This window comes from Nyctereutes procyonoides, unplaced genomic scaffold (genome assembly GCF_905146905.1).
Source record: "Nyctereutes procyonoides isolate TBG_1078 unplaced genomic scaffold, NYPRO_anot_genome, whole genome shotgun sequence".
In the NCBI taxonomy this organism is placed as follows: Eukaryota; Metazoa; Chordata; class Mammalia; order Carnivora; family Canidae; genus Nyctereutes; species Nyctereutes procyonoides.
In genome coordinates this window covers 22860241-22877523 of record NW_026575048.1, presented here as the reverse complement: position 1 = coordinate 22877523, position 17283 = coordinate 22860241, and the positions used below count along the sequence as shown (strand labels likewise).

Here is a 17283-nt window from a genome sequence, read left to right as displayed (position 1 = left end):
GCCCCCTTCATCCACGTTTTCTCTTTTCCCAGTCTCAATTGTTTGCAGTCTGGAGGCAGATGATCCTCCTTCTGACATACCAGCGGAAGTTTTATAGCAGTCCAACTTTACATCCCAATGCCTGTGTCATTAGGCTCACTTCATCTCCTCACATAGGCATTTTATCATCTCACATCATCACAAGAAGTAGGGTGAGTGCAGGATAGTAAGATATTTTGAGAGAGAGGCCACATTCACATTTGTCACATGATATTGTTATAATTGTTCTATTAGTTTTGTCATTAATCTCTCACTGTGCCTAATTTATAAATTAAACTTTATCATAGGTACCTGTGTGTAAGTAAAAGCTAGTATATATAAGATTTGGTACTATCCGTGGCTTCAGGCATCCACTGGGGGTCTTGGGAGTATACCCCCATGGATAAGGGGGGACCACTGTACATGTTTATTGAAGTAATTAATTAATCTAGGCAGCTAGTGGGGAGCTGCCTCCCTAAGCACACCCTAGTAGGAAAACACAGGGCTAGGGGTAGAGCTGGCTTCAAAGGTATGAGCTAGGGCAGCCCGGGTGGCTCAGCGGTTTAGCACCCCCTTGAGCCCAGGGCCTGATCCTGGAGACCCGGGATTGAGTCCCACATCAGGCTCCCTGCATGGAACCTGCTTCTCTGCCTGTGTCTCTGCCTCTCTCTCTCTCTCTCTCTCTCTCTCTGTGTGTGTGTGTGTGTGTGTCTCATGAATAAATAAATAAAATCTTTAAAAAAAAGGTATGAGCTAATTCATTAGTTTTTGTCAGTGATGTCTTTAATGCAGCTCATGATAAAAACTAATAATCATAAAAACTCATATCTTTGGAGCCAGCTCTGCCACCAGCCCTGTGTTCTGCTGGGTGTGCTAGAGTAGAGGCAGTGCCCCTCTAGCTCTCAGGATTATTTGTTGAGTGCCTATACTGAGCAAAATGCTGCATGAGGGTCACAGAGGATCTAAACAAGACATAGGCCCTGCTCCAAGTTCCCCCAAGTCGGATCTTCCATTACTGTGGATTATCAGGCACAGGCTGGAGTATCGGTATCATTGTGAGTTAAAATACATGAAACCCATTGGGAAAATCTACCCACCTGCTACTGGATATTGTAGTCATTGCATAGATCTTTCTTTTCATTCCTCCAGCAGGCTGCTTCCTATTCAATGACACAAAGTTCTTAACTTAAGAACAATGACTTGTGTTCTTCTGCTCTCCTCCTGAACCACATGAACCCCTCATTCATTTCAGTCCTGTAATGGCTACAGCTTGTTGTTTATTGGCAGAGCTCCCACTCGGAGCCATCTCCAGGACCAAGTTTGGGTCTCCTCTTCTCCCCCACAGAGCGAGCTACTACCGAAAAGGAGGCTGTGCAATGCTGCCAGTCAAATGGATGCCTCCCGAGGCCTTCATGGAAGGGATCTTTACCTCTAAAACAGACACCTGGTGAGTCTTTCTGCTGCCCTCCTGTGGGTCTCACTGTGGGCCTCACACTACTGCTCTTGGGCCCAGTGCTCCCACGCTCTCCTGGGAAAGGGTAAGAGATGAGTCAATGCACCTCTACAACAGGGACTGTCAGAGGCTGGCATGTATCAGAATCAGCAGAAAGGCCTGAGAGAGCACAGATTGCTCTCCCCACCCTGGGAGTTTAGGAGTCACTGAGAATTTGCATCGCTAACAAGTTTCTAGGTGACGCTGATGCCACTGGCGGGGGACTACACATTGAGACACACATCTGATTTTTTTTCCACCTAACTACAAAGTTGGGGTTATCCCAGGAATGAAACATTGAGTTAAGATTAGAAAAATTGATCAATGAAATTCTCTCCATTAACAGAAGAAAGAAGAAAATAATTATTGGCACAAAAGCGCTCCAGATTTAGTGGTGTTGAGACCCATTCCATGGTTAAAAATAAGGTGGAAAACACTGTACATTAGATCTCCAGAACTTATTCATCCTGAATAACTGAACTTTGTGCTCCTTGACCAACATCTCCCATGTCCACCTTCCTCCTGCCCCTGGCAACCACCATTCTACTTTCTGCTTCTATGATTCCACCTCCTAATTGAGATCATGCAGTATGTGTCTTTCTATGTCTGGTTTATTTTACTTAACATCAGGTCTGACAGTTCATCTCTGTTGCCATAAAGAGCAGGATTTTCTTCTAAGTCTAATATTCCACTGTATATATACATGCCACATTTTCTTTCTCTATTTATCTGTCCATGGATATTTAGGTTGTTTCCACATCTTGGCTATTATGAATAATGCTGCAGTGAACTTGGGAATGCAGCTATCTCTTCGAGATACTGATTTTATTTCCATTGCCTGTATACCCAGAAGTGGGATAGCTGGATCTTAAGGTAGTTCTGTTTTTAATTTTTTGAGGAAATCTCCATACTTTATTACATAATGTCTATAAAAGCAACGTATAATTTTAAGTGGCAGATTAAACTTGTGCTGTCTGCCAAAATACACTCACATGCATGCACACAGGTGTGCATATGCACACACATGCACACACACATGCATACATGTATACCCACACACAACACTAAAGGGAATCTTTTTAGTTGTGTAGAAACCCACAAAGACAAAGATGACAACAATGACAAAATTTTGGAAACTGGGAAGTTTATGGACAAGTGATACCTTACTTAGGAGACTGGAAAGTTGACATATAGATCCAGAAACATCCTGGTTCACTCTGCCTGAAAGCCCCAGAAAGGCCCAGAAATTGAAGGTGCCAGATACTGCTGGAAATAGAGGTGCTGCAGACAGGAAAATCAGTTATAGATATGTTTTCAAAATAACCAGATCCTTGGCTTATTCCTTCACCCCCATCTCTCCCCTACTATCACACAAAACCAGGGGTTCCCTCTGTGAAGAGTTTGAATGAAAGCCTTTCTGGTCTTGGGGACATTAGACATCATAGAGTATGAATTTTCTATTATAAATAGGGATATATATTTTAAGTCTACCTACTTAAAAATGTATGCCCCCTTCTTCCGTTCAGCACCAAGAACATGCCACAGGTAGGAGCTGATCAGAGAACTCCTCATTGGAGAAACTAACCAATGAAAAGAAAAATCTAGATACTGCCAGTGGTAGTAGGCTAAGTATTGGCCACCCAAACACATCAAGTTCTAATCCCAAGAACCTATAATTGTTATTATAAGGAAAAAAGAGTCTTTGTAGATGTGTTAAGTTGAAGATCTTGAGGTGGGATGGTCACCCTAGATTATCTGGGTGGGCCCTAAATGTCATTACAAGGGTCCTCATAAGAAGCAGGTAGAGGGAGATTCCATATACAGAGAGGAGGAGGCAGTGTAAACACAGAGGTGGAAGACATGTGACCACAAGTCAAAGAATTCTGGAAGACTCAAGAAGCCAGAAGAGGCAAGGAATAGATTTTCCTCTAGAGCCTCTGGAGGAAGTGTGGCTCTGCAAACACGTTGATTTTATCCACCTTAATTTTATCCCAGGATACTGTACTGATTTCAGATGTCTGGCCTTCAGAGCAGTGAAAAAATAAACTTCTGTTGTTTTAAGCCACCAAGTTTGTGGCAATTTGTTACAGAAGCTACAGGAAACGGATATACCCAGTGAAACATGCAAGCCAGTTGCCCCCCAACGGACAAGATCTGTAAAAGCTTCCCAATGGATTTGCAATGTCCCAGTCATAAAATATGAACATCCAGCCAAGAACCAACAAATGCTTGAAAAACGATTCTAATCTGAAGGAAAAATCATATAAAGAGGAACTTTGAGGAAGAAAAATACAGAAAGCTTAGGAAAACTTCTAAAAACTGTAATAACCTCTGAAAGATAAATTATTGCCACCATAATGTAAGGACAAAGGAGTATTTCAAACACAGTTTTTAGAGAGAAAAAAAAGTTCTTAGAAATAAGAATAAGAGAGAGCCCTTAAAGAGATGGAGCATTAGTTTCTTGCAGCTTGTGTGAGCTGCACACAGGAACATCAGGTCAGGTGATCAAGGTCAAGCAGTGATAGATCATGTTCATAGCATGTGCCCTTGATCTGATGTGATGAAAGTGACATATAACCCCTGTGGTCTTTCTCCCCACACCCAACAACTCCACTCTGTTCATAAGGAAAGCAGAAAAATCCCAACTGGACATGCTACTAAAGCCCTGACCAATACTCCTCAAAACTGTCAAGATCATCAAAAACAAGGTAAGCCAGAGAAGCTGCCAAAGTCAAGAGTAGCCTAAGGAAACATGACAACTATATATGATGTGATATTCTAATGGAGTCCTGGAACAAGAAAAGTAAATTCAGCAAAAGCTAAGGAAATTTGAATAAACCTGTAAGTTTTAGTTAATAATGATGCCTTAATAGTGGCTCATTAATTGTAACAAATGTACCATATGAATATAAGATGCTAAAAATAGGGAAACTGAATGTGGAGTATATGGGAACTCTGTGCATTACCTGCATCATTTATTTACAATCTAAAATGGTCATCAAGAAATGTATATTTTAACATGATGATAGATATGTAAAAGTAAAAGAAAGTTTGGAAGAAAGAGTTGAATAAATTTTCTAGAAAATAAACTAAAAGTAGATGGGATACATAGGAAAGAAAGGGGAAAAAATTAGGAGGATTAGACCATTAGGTCCAATTAGCTGACAAATAGGAATCCCAGAAAGAATGTACAGTAGAAATGAAGGGAATAAAAACATCAAAGAAATAATTCAAGAAGATTTTCCAGAACAGAAAGACATACACTTCCAGAATGAACGCATCCAGCAAGTGCCAAGTGCAGTGGATCAAAAGAACCACACAAAAGCATGTCATCATGAAATTTCAGACCAATGGTGATAAAGATTCTGTAAGCTTCTAAGGAGAAAAATAAAATAACCATGGTAAAAAATGGTCAGAGATAAAAACAGAGAATCCAAATGGCATTGAATCTCTCAACAGCAACACAGGAAATCAAGAAGACAACGGACAGAAGTCCTCCAAATTGTGAAAGCCTGTGTCAAGATAACATCACAAGATGGAGGAGCCATAATGATCGGAGCCCCCTTTCTGGCCCATGTTGGACTATGTGAGCAGAATCCTTTGTTGTTTTAAGTCACTGAGATCTGACTTTCCCAAACCCAGTGGATCTCAGTGTGGTCCTCAGATCAGCAGCACCAGCAGCACCCGGGACATGATGGAATGCTGGAAACACAAGTTCTTAGCCCCACCTCAGGCCTAATGGAACAGGAACTCGAGGGGTGGGGCCCGGTAATGTGTTTTAAGGAGCCCTCCAGGTGATTCCCCCCACACCAGGTTGCGGATAGTAAGTTAGGTAATTAGGTAATTGTCCTGAACACATGTCTATCATATGACCCAGCAATTCTACTTCCAAGTGTCTACATTAGACAGAGGTTGACAACAATGGACTTGGGCAAGGATGTTCATTTGCAACACAGTTTATAATAGAGAAAAAAGCACAAAGCAACCTAAGTATCCCTCAAATGAGGGATGGAATGAACTGTGGTTTACTGATGTCCTGGAAAACTACTTAGCAATATAAACAAACACACTAAATCTACATGTAATCAACTTGGATAAATCTCTACCCAGCTTTAGTGAAAGAAAGACAAGTTCCAGAAAGGGATGGGATGTCATAGTATATAATTTTACAATACAAAAATCAAGTCTGTATTACAGGTTCTTTACTGGTTATGCTTTTTATACATTGTAACTTCTAACTTTTTTCTCACTCCAATGGAGGGGTGAGACATGATTGTATCTACTACATTTCTTCCAAAAGAAAAGGAGACAGGCACAAATAAGAGTTTAACATCTAGGTACATAAGTATCAATTAAATTGCATTTCTTTCTTAGAGGAATTATTAAATTATTTCCAATTAGGAAATAACCTTAAAGACATAGGTAAATTGCATAACCTCAGATACTGATGAATGCCATGGAAACAAAAAGCAGAGGATCAAGAGTGTAGGGGTGGAAGGCCCGAGGGAGGAAACTGTTTAATACAGTTTCGTGTAGAGAAGGCTCCGTGGGGGAGGTGACGGTCCAATGCCTGGATGGCAAAAAGATGGAAAGACCTGAAAGGCTTTCCAGGCTGAGGGGAAAGTCAAGTATAAAAGGTCAATGGCAGCAACAAGATGAACTTGTTTGAAGAAAGAAAACGAGTCTTCAAAGCCAGAGTTAGTGAGCATGGGGGTCAGTGGTAGTTGAGATAGAAGGGCCGGCAGAGGCAAGACATGGAGGGCCAGGGGAACCAGGTTAGGGCATGTGGGCTTTATTTAGTGCACAATGGGATGCCTCTGAAAGGTTGGAACCAGAGTTTGACAGGATCTTTAAATATATATATATCACTGGCTGCCAATGAAAAGAGACGAGAGTGGGATAGGTGAAGATGGGGAAATCCTGCCCACTTCTAGGTAAGAGAACAGAGAGGCCAGGCTTAGTGGTAGCAGGGAAAGCCATTTGCAGTGGTGGGACTCAAGCTCTGTCTTGAGTGGTGGTTGATAGGACTAACAAAAATGGGCTGTGGAGCGGGAGGTGTGGAAAAGTGAGATCAAGGACAACTCTTAGCTGGCTGCCTCTAGAGAGAACGGAGGAGATGGGCTGGGTGTGGAAGGAGCTCTTAAACAAGTCCAGTGTGAGATGCCTGTAAGACAGGCCCGTGGAGATGCTGAGTGGGCTTCTGATCTGTGAGTCTGAAGCTCCCAGGAGAACTACAAGAGACAGTGGAATCAGCTGGCTGGGTATTTGAATCCAACATTGTAATCTTTTTTTCGTTTCTTGAAGCATAGTTGACACCTAATGTACAGCACAGTGGTTGGACAAGTCTGCATGCCATGCTGCGCTAACCACAAGCATCGCCACCATCTGTTGCTGTACAGCGTCAGTACAACAGTACTGTTGACTCTACTCCCTCTGCTTTCATCCCCCTGACTCACTCATTCCATAACCGGAAACCATACAGCTCTGGTTCCCCTTTTTCCAAAATCTGTGTTCTACCCTCTACTACATCTCAAGACAATCTTCCAGGTTATGAACAAGGGAAAATAAAATGTAACTTTAAAAGACTGCTAAGCACAGCACAATTCATGATTTTAAAACGTTTTCATCAGATTATCTTCATTGATTCACATTTTTTAAAATAATTTAATCAGCAAGCACTTAACCTGTTTCTATAATTTCAGGCAGAGCAAGTTTAATGCCAAGAGGAGGAGAGTGGGATTTTCTTTAATACTTGTTTTTATTTGACTTTGAATGCTTTAGTGCAAAGCGGTGGGCCCTATTGCTCCTTCTAAGACAGGCTTATAGGTGATTAAAGAACCATCTGGCACACAAAATATAGATTTACTTGATCTGTAGGGTTGCTAGATAAAATAAAAGTTTACCAGTTAAAATTGAATTTCAGATGAACAGTGCATAATTTTTTAGTACAAGTACATCCCATGCAATATTTGGGATGTACTTATATTCTAAAAACTTTTCTTAAAAAAATAAAAATTAATAAAAGTTTTTCTTGTTTGTCTGGAACAAATTTAACTGGATGTCCTGTATGGTTATTCACTAAATCTGACAACTCTCCTTACCTGAAATTATCAAAGCTCTACGACCAACAGTACTTCTTGCTCCTTTGAACTCCAAACCAAGAAAATAAACATCTATTTGCCGTCTCCATGCTGGTTCTCTCAAAGGATACTACAATCTATTTCTCTAGCTATGTAGACAGGCAGAAAACAGCTGGAACTCTTGAGGCCTTGCTGCCAGGCTTTTGCATGATTTTGCTTATTTTGTTTTGCCTCGGAGGAAGACAAACCACCAAACAGAGAAAAATAATTATATATGTACCAGGCAATTTGTAGGTAGCAGAGCTGAGAGATCTAATAATGTATTCCAGTCTGTCTCAGATTAATTGTATAATAACCTCTGCTTCAGCCTTCTCACCTGAAAAATATGGAAAATATCTTTGCTCGATGCTCCTCACAAGAGACTTTAAAATTTTGCTGAGCTGATGTACTTTTTGTTCCTTCGGAGATGGAGGAGGTGTAGTTCTCTACAGTTTTTGATAGAATATTTATTAACATTCAAAAACTACAACCAAAGACAAAAACAAAAATAGGCATTTTTTTTTGCTAAAAAAGCTAATAATGAAATTAAAGGTTTAAAATAAAAATTTGTCAGAATATGAAAGGCGATTCTGAAACATGATAGCATCATTTTAAAGCTCATTTAAAACAAATAATAAATGAGAATTCAACTATATTTCTTTAAAAAGAGAAATATCAAAAAAGTGCCTACCAGATATTAATACATAAACACACAAAATATAACACAGAATGGTGTCAATGCAAGAAGCAGATGGAAGTGAATAGAGAGCCCGGAAACCTGTTTTTACTCACAAGTCAATAGTAAGGGGAAAAGTATTCTATGAATAGTATTAGAAGAGTGACTGTTTGCAAAACGATTCAGTTTAGAACCCTTACTTCACACCATACAGCAAACTAAGTTCTCAGATCCAGCTGGAGAGGAGGAACAAATACAACTTAGAAGAAAACAGCAAACACTCATCTAATCTTTGGTGAAGGGAGGATTGCATAATCTATAAAACAGATGGGAGGAAATCACAAAATTTTTAAAAAAATAGATTTGACTACGTGGTAGAATTAGAAAGCAATTGATAGAAGTATTTCAATTTTGGATAAAGGTTCACAACTCTGATAAAGTATGTCTAAAAATCAAAAAGAAACTTGATAAATACCCAAACAATATGTAGATACAAATGGGCAAAAGATACACAATTGATAGAGAAAAAAAGGAAGTGAATTAATAAGTACTTGAGAAACACTCAACCGTGTTAATTATCAAGTCAATAAACATAACTTAAAAGATTCTACCATTTTTTACTTTAAAATCTATAAAAGTTCTTATTTTTTAGAATAGTCAATGTTGATGAGAGTGTCTGATGCACAATGCTGGCTGCTTGACATGTTTGGAGTGTGGAAGTGGACATTATGTGCCAAGAATTTTTCGGTGTTTACATTTCTTTTGATCTAGTAATTCAATTAGAATTATCCTAGATTATCTATATTATCCTAATCCTGAATTTGAAGAATTTGTCCTAAGGAAATTGTCCTTTTAAAAAATACATCACAGATTTGAAAGATATTCATTACAGTTTTTAAATAATTTTAAAATTGAAGACAATATGGAAATGATAAGGCAAATTGTGGCACAACTACTCAATGAAATGTTTTATGGCCATTTCAGATGTTTCTATGAGCACAGAAAATGCTTATGCTATAATGGAAATTGCAAAAACAGTCAAGGTTCAAAATTGCTTTTGAAATATAACTGCAATTATGTAAAAGAAATCGAAGTACAGAAACTTGACGGGAACAAAAAAATAACATGCTAACAAGGGTTATCTTTTTATGGAGCATCACATGTGGCTACTTTCTCATTCTTTTTTGTTTTTTTTTCTCTATATATTAAGAATTCTCAATTGTGGAAAGATATGTAATAGAATTTAAATTTTACATCTGTGTGTATGTGTGTCCCTGTATGAGTATATATCTGTGTACATGCATACTTGTGTATACGTGTACCCATATGATATCTTCTGTCCTGTGCGCAGGTCCTTTGGAGTGCTGCTGTGGGAAATATTTTCTCTTGGATACATGCCATACCCTAGCAAAAGCAACCAGGAAGTTCTGGAGTTCGTCACCAGCGGAGGACGGATGGACCCACCTAAGAACTGTCCTGGGCCTGTGTATGACCCTTTTAGGAACATTTCTACAATAGGGACAGTTTTCCTTTTCAAAATATACTGCAGCCACATATGCTTTTTTTGTTTTAAGATGGAGGGGTTGACCTCTTTTAATACACCCCAGGATAGGGGTGTGTCTGTGACTTCTGTGAGGCGGGTTAGTCTTCCGAGTCCTCGAAAGCAGTAATGTCACGTCTGTAAAGTTATCTACTGTCTGGCTGGAGACTGTGGACTCACCAGGCTCACACTCCTCAACACCTCCTAGGAATCTGTGTCCCAGACTCCACCCCTGCTGCCCAACACCATCTGTCTTAAGTCTCCTTTAAATATTCTGCATTTTTAGCTGTCCTGCCTGGCATCACTCACCTCCTTCGCACAAGCAAGGCAGATGGGAAATATAATTAGAATATTCTTCCCCAGAGGTGACTTTAATTCAGAAATGGAAGGAGAGGAGCCAGATTTCACGTGAACAGCAGGATGTCTGTTAATGAGCTTTGGTGTTCTAGTACCTTTACACCTGGGCACGATTCCTTGGCCCATCAGCAGAGGGCAGCAGATGCCAACCACATGGGACCTAGATAAGTTGTCACTCAAAGACGGCCTCCTCTGGTCCCCCTTAGAAAAATGCTGGGAAAAATGTGTGCATCCCTGTTCTCCTAGTTTTAATTAGCGTGTTTACTCTTCTTTTAGATACCGGATAATGACCCAGTGCTGGCAACATCAGCCTGAAGATAGGCCCAACTTTGCCATAATTTTGGAGAGGATTGAATACTGTACACAGGTATAAACATTTTCCCCTTGACGAGCATTTATATGGAAAAGATGGCAAATACCAAACTGTGAAATGAAAGTTAAGCCAGCCAGAAAATGTGAGTTATAATCACGAGGATTGCTTATCTATAGTAAGACAACTGGTCCCTCGGTTTGCCCATTTTGTAAATAAATGCTAATTACTACCTCTTCCTTTGCCAACAACATGACACAGCTGCAGAACACCCAATACCATTAGGGAATCAGTTCAAATCACAAGGTTTAAACTAAATGCCTCCTGGGTAGGTAATGGTTTTTTAGACAAAACTGGAGCTTCCGAGAAATATGGGAAACATGTGCTCTCAAATAGCTTATGGTGTGGCTACAGAGATAATAATGTGAAATAATTAATTGTATATAATTGTTAAATGGGAGGTTCAACGATAAATATTAGAGGGATTCAAGGAAGGAACAAAGTAAGCTGGAGAAATTTTAACATTCTCAATAGCATTAGTACAGCATCTAAATACACAGATCACTTTTCATCTATTTCATTTTGTCCTCAGGGAGATACATAAACGATTCCCCTTTTCCAGATGAGTTGAGGATTAGAGAGGTTTTCCAAGCCTCACGGTTTCCTAGCAGTACCACTGGTCCCTGTGCAGATCCTTCTCCCATTTCCTTCAGAAATAACTCGAAATTCTCCCTTTCTACACCATTTTAGCAGACCCTGCCTCCCACCTCAAGAAAGGAGAGCCTGAGAACTCATTACCCTCTTGTCTATGCATGGACGCCCGTTCTCACCTTCTTCCCCACCAGTCAGTGGAGGGGGCCGTCCCCTCCCTCAGAGGAGCCCCTGCACCTGCACCACCAGCTTCCCCGGGGACCCTCCCTCCGCAGGCAGGATCTCCTCTCCACACATCAGCCTCTCTCCCTCCCTTGGCTCTCATTCTGCCAGGATATCTAACTCCAGAGAGTATTTCAGAAGTCGGGCCAGGCACCACTACCTCCCCAAATCGCCCCATCCTGGTTGTGACTGAAGCCAAATACGTGTTCAAGCCACATCATTCATTCCTAGCACTCCCGCCCTGCTCTTCCAGCAACTTCAGCTCAGAAGTGCGGAGATGGGTCTTTATCTAGATGGACTTCATTTATCAAGTTATGTAGGGTTCTTTCAGAAAACTTGCTCTTCAGTGAATGGCATCTTAGCTTGTTATGTTGTAATTCTAATAGAATATACCCACTTAAATACATATACTTTGGAGTCATTTTTCTCCCAAGTAGATAACGTCCCTCTTAAAAGCAGGTAATTCTGTACATGCATATTTCGAATGAGTCTCCATAGAGATTAATAATTAACAGGGAAGGAACTAAAGAATAAGAGAAGCAGAAGGTATTTTTATTCTTATACTCTTTACTGATGAATACTGGACCAAAGTGCTCTTCTGCTACACTGACGCAATGGTTTTCCCAATTTGCATAAAATATTAAAGAATTAAATTCCCCCAAGCTTGAGTTTCCTTCCACAGATTTTCTTCATATCTCTGGCAACTGCTTCTGCTTTTCTATATATCCATTGCTGTAAGAATGATCTAGCACAAAGTTGGTTTTGTAAGTGGTTTTCCTCATAGCACTGCAGTACTTCCTGGACTTCACAAAGGGCCTGGTCAGGTCCAGACCAGATAAAGAACCACTGTGTTTTCCGCACACAGAACGATACGATGATGTAACACAGCAAACATGATAATCAAGTGTAGCCCATCCAAATATGAAAATGGAAGGTAGCTAGGAAGAGAAGAGAGAAACCTTGTGAGCCAACAGTGTGTGTCTCTCCTCCCCTCCCCTCGTCCCTCATGTGTACACACACACCGACCTGAAGTCAAACACCAGATTTTTCTTTTCAGTGGCAGGGAGTTTATTGGGAACAGACTGGGATAAGTTTTTTTTAAAGTGATTTATAATCTTTTTAAATCCATGAATCTGTCAGATTTTCCCAAAGGTGGTTCCCTGCAAAGTCTTCCCTGATCCCACTCCCCCAAGCCAGGCGGTTGGTTGGCTGCATCCCAGCACCTGGCACCTCTAGACGAGTGCTTCCCCTCCACGTCCTTTAAGGATGAGGATGATTTCCTATTCATCTCCTATTCCCTGGTGCCTCTGAATTAAAATATCCCCAATCAACACTGAATGGTCTCCTCACGTGTAAAATCAGTTTGGATGAGACCATCAGTAAGGTATCTGCTTCCAGATCCAGCAGTTTTGGTCTGCGATTCAACATCTTAATCCGTTCGTTTCTCCTGCCTGTAGGACCCAGATGTGATCAACACTGCTTTGCCCATAGAGTATGGCCCACTCATGGAAGAGGAGGAGAAGGTGCCCATGAGGCCCCAAGACCCTGAGGGAATTCCTCCTCTACTAGTCTCTCCTCCACAAGCTAAACGGGAGGAAGGGCCAGATCCAGCTGCCCCGCCTCCCCTGCCTTCCACTTCCTCTGGCAAAGCTGCCAAGAAGCCCACGGCTGCGGAGCTCTCCGTTCGAGTCACTAGAGGAGCAGCTGTGGAAGGAGGACACGTGAATATGGCATTCTCTCAGTCCAACCCACCGTCAGAGCTGCACAAAGTCCAGGGATCCAGAAACAAACCGACCAGCCTATGGAACCCAACTTACGGCTCATGGTTTACAGAGAAACCCACCAAAAAGAACAATCCTCCAGCAAAGAAGGAGCACCACGACAGGGGGAACCTGGGGCGTGAGGGAAGCTGTACTGTCCCACCTAACGTTGCAACTGGCAGACTCCCAGGTGCCTCTCTGCTCCTAGAACCATCCTCGCTGACTGCCAACATGAAGGAAGTGCCTCTGTTCAGGCTGCGTCACTTCCCGTGTGGCAACGTCAACTATGGCTACCAGCAACAGGGCTTACCCTTAGAGGGCACCACTGCGCCCGGAAGCAGCCATTACGAGGACGCCATTCTGAAAAACCCACCTGGGCCCTGAGCCCCCTGGCACTCTGTTTCTCTTCCTCGGGAGCCCCGAGCCCACGGAGGAGGGACAGGTAATTGCTCCTCCACAGCCAGAGACCAAATGTCACTTTTCATTTTGTGCCAACTTGTCTTGAAGTGCCACATAAACAGCTATATTTTCAAAATGCTTTAGAAAACAAGGTTTTGAGCATGGGTTCATCTTACTGTTTCAAAAGAAGAAAATATCATCAAGACAAGTGATGACTACAAGGCCCCAGTTCGGTTGCATAAGGTTTTTATGCATGGTTGATGGCCACTTCCTCCCACTTCTCTCAGATCGTGTCTGCTTGGCTTCAGTGTGGCAGCATCAGCTGCTCACGTGTCTCCCGGTCGGGAGTCATAGGTGTTTCCTGACCTTGCTGGCGTGGACCCGGACCACTTGAAGGGGGCAGGGAACAGATATAAAGGAGCTACTTGGAACGAGCTGGCATGGGGAAAAGACTCTCTTTACTGGGAAAGGAAAAAAATCATAGACGACTAGCTGAAATGTCCCTTTAGATGACGTTGGGACGCTCTCGATTGTGTTGATTCACTGATGATTGTAAAAATGTGATGAATAGTTATGGTACCATAGAGAAAATGTAAATACACTAATCTGAGTGAAAAGCAGATACTCGGCGTACTTTGAGTATGATAAAGACACGGTACTTACAGATCCAGAGATTCGAACATCCTGTCAATATACCTCATGCCTTAAGAAAACCCTCCTAAGGGGGACTGAGTGCGAGGTTTCCTACTGGATTGAAAATGCAAGATTTGAATTCTTACTTCATGTAACACCTTCCACTAATTAAAATCAACTCTGATCATTTAAAAGCAAAAATGTTAAGCAGCAGTGATAGATCGAAGTGTAGAAACTTGTCCCTTCATGGGCCTAAGTGTCAATACATCCCAGGCCAATATCTTCCAACAGTTTCCATCATGAAGGTGAACCACACAGACATTTCCACCGGCAGCGGCAGGCGGGTCACTGGAACAACAGGCCCTCAGCAGTCCTGAGAGGGACAGTGTCCGCCCTTCTAGTGTTCCCCTGCCTTCGGCCCTCCTGCAGCATGCGATCCCAGTGTACATGGGGTCATGATTTGTTCAGATACACACAGCATTGTTTAGATAGCTACCAAATGGAGATGGAAACAGAATTTTCCCTCTGGGTGGCAGAGGAAGAGCCGGGCACTGGAGTGTGGAGATGGATGCTGGCATGTGATAGTGGGGGCTCCGAACCTGGTTTTCACAAATAACATTTATTTCCATCAAAGCGAACTGGAAATGTGTTGTTTTACACCCCCGTACTTACACAATAATGCTTTATCAGTGAATTTTCATTTCATTCTTTCTTTCTGCTTCCCTGCCATTCCTTTGCTCAGCTTCTTTCCTGCTGGTGGCTATGCCAAAACATCACTTTGGGATGGAGAGCAGGAGAGCATTTTTCTTTATTTGCTAGGCTCTAAGCATTCTCAAGCAACAGGACTGTATATATATATATATATATATATATATATATATATATATATATATCTCCACCTTTCCCCCACCTCCTCACTTTCACCTACATCACAAGGCTCCCTGTGGATGTGGGAAAGCCATTCCGTTCCAGGACAATACTAGCCAAGTGTCCATTCTTTCTGTGGTGGATACCTTGCCCTAGCTGGTGGTCCTGCACATCTCGTAGAAGCACTCCTACCCTGGACACCACTTTTCCTTTATCTTAGCTGCCCAAATAGTTTCACCAGATTACAGATGATGCTGAAACATCAACAAACTCATCTCTAAATACCCATATCAGTAAAGTTTTGGCTCATACCAGGCACAGAAGTAAATAGTCCAATGATACAAACATTAATTCATAAACCACCTAAAGGGGCCCAAGAACGATACTTTGAGAAACACTCTCCTAAAAGATAATGATGGAGGAGCTGACAAGAACTGAGAACAATTTCTCCATTTTATATCTGTAACACCAATAACCAGTTAAACAGGGAGCATGCTACATGGTTAAATAGCCAACTCTTTATGGTCCTTAATGGGGAAGAAAAAAAAAAATCGTATCCCTTTCTCTTCTTAAAAACTACAAATCCATTACATTTTTCAGGTTGTGCCTTACTACCACTGAGTTTGATTTGCTGATTCTAATTGTCTTCACTGGTATCAATCTTCATGTAAATGATAGTCAAGTCTTAAAAGCCTGTATACATGGATAAGTAAATAAACAACTCCACACTGAGACATGATGACCTCAAGATGTGTCATTTAACTTGCTGAAAGCCCCAGGTATCACCATGAAATTAACCTGGACTACTGTCCACTCAGTATTGCTTTAACCCATATGGCTATAGCGATTTGTACAGATTCTGTGGATGTCCTTACTTATTAACTATGACAGAAGAGTCCTACCTAGAGCACGGGCACAATTAGAGTTTATAGAAACCATGTTAATTAAACTGTAAGCTAGAGTATTTATATTCCATGTCCATAAATAAGCTCATCAAAAGCTCACACCCATACCACTGGGAAACTAACAGTTTGTAAGGGAATGATCAGTTTAACTGATTAATTATTAATATGTGTACCTCAAAATTATAGCAAATCAAAATAGCAGGAATAAACCTAATTTTTTAAAAAGAGTATGATCTATTCAGTGGTCAAAAAACTGGATTCTCTCCCACCAGTTAGGTCATGAATCCTGGCTCTCCTTGGGGTATTGGACCTGCCTGTACCCATGTGTCCATCTCCAATGAGAATGGATTCTCTTCCTCAGTGCCCCACAAGATTACAAACCATGTGTAAGCACCAGCACTCCCTCGCAGACTTCTTCAATTCCCAAATGATTTGGGCCGGGCGTGAGGAGAATTTCAAGTCAGAATGTGCCTATACATCCCTGTCTCTCAACCACTAAAGCTCTGTGGGAGTGCTAGCACCCACCCCTCTGGGCCTCTGGTTTCTCTCATTTGTGCCATGTTTGATTTCATCTGTCACTCACTTCATAACAGGAGTAAAAACCCTACTAGTACCCAGTCCTTTCCAGCCCAAAAGAATGTAAAGACTCTCCCACACTCAGAACTGTTTTTTTTTTTAATGTCAACAAATAAGCATCACAGAAAAGAAGGTATTTAATCAGCTTGAGTAATTAAAAAAAAATTCCCAGCATCTTCATTAATACTTGGCAAACTCTCTAAGTTATTATATAACTGCAGATTAACTTTGACTCCACATGAAATTCTAAGTGATCAGGCTACTTTAATAGATGTTCTCCAATAATAGCAGGATTAACGTTCATATGAGCCTTGTAGACCTAAAAACAGGGTGCATGTGAATTCAGACCACTCTCAATAACAGACTCCCCATGACAAGATTGATAAAACCGCATGAAGTGTGTTGTCAATCTGTCTTTAGCTAATGACTTCTTAAATAGGTCCCCAAAGAACATACAATTTGACTTTCCTAAGTTCATTGCGGCAGATGGTTCCCTGTGTTGTGCGAACATGCAAAACAAAACCCAGCATTCCCGTAATCCTCCACAGGATGCCCTAAAATAAAAGAGAATTATTGAGAACAAACAGTAAGGCTTCTATTAAGATTCTGTTTTCTTTTGGTATTCTGAGTAGGTGTATTTAATTTTTTAGGAACTATTCAAGTACAAAATTATTTTTAGCTCTAGCTTAACTTTAAAACATTGGAAAAGCTCAGTGTGAGAACAGAATATTACATACAATGGGGGGGGTGCGGCGAGA

The 17283-nt window shown here is 41.2% G+C and overlaps 1 protein-coding gene across 1 annotated transcript in view; it reads left to right on the top strand.

The window, feature by feature from the left end:
* The window catches only part of ALK (ALK receptor tyrosine kinase), a 690816-nt gene extending 675828 nt beyond the window's left edge, over positions 1-14988 (top strand). The window contains exons 26-29 of the mRNA XM_055327701.1: positions 1364-1465; positions 9657-9791; positions 10479-10569; positions 12843-14988. Coding sequence (XP_055183676.1) covers positions 1364-1465; positions 9657-9791; positions 10479-10569; positions 12843-13529 — 1015 coding nt within the window. The 3' untranslated portion in view covers positions 13530-14988. The remainder of the gene's footprint in view (positions 1-1363; positions 1466-9656; positions 9792-10478; positions 10570-12842) is intronic.
* The last annotated feature ends 2295 nt before the right edge of the window (positions 14989-17283 follow it).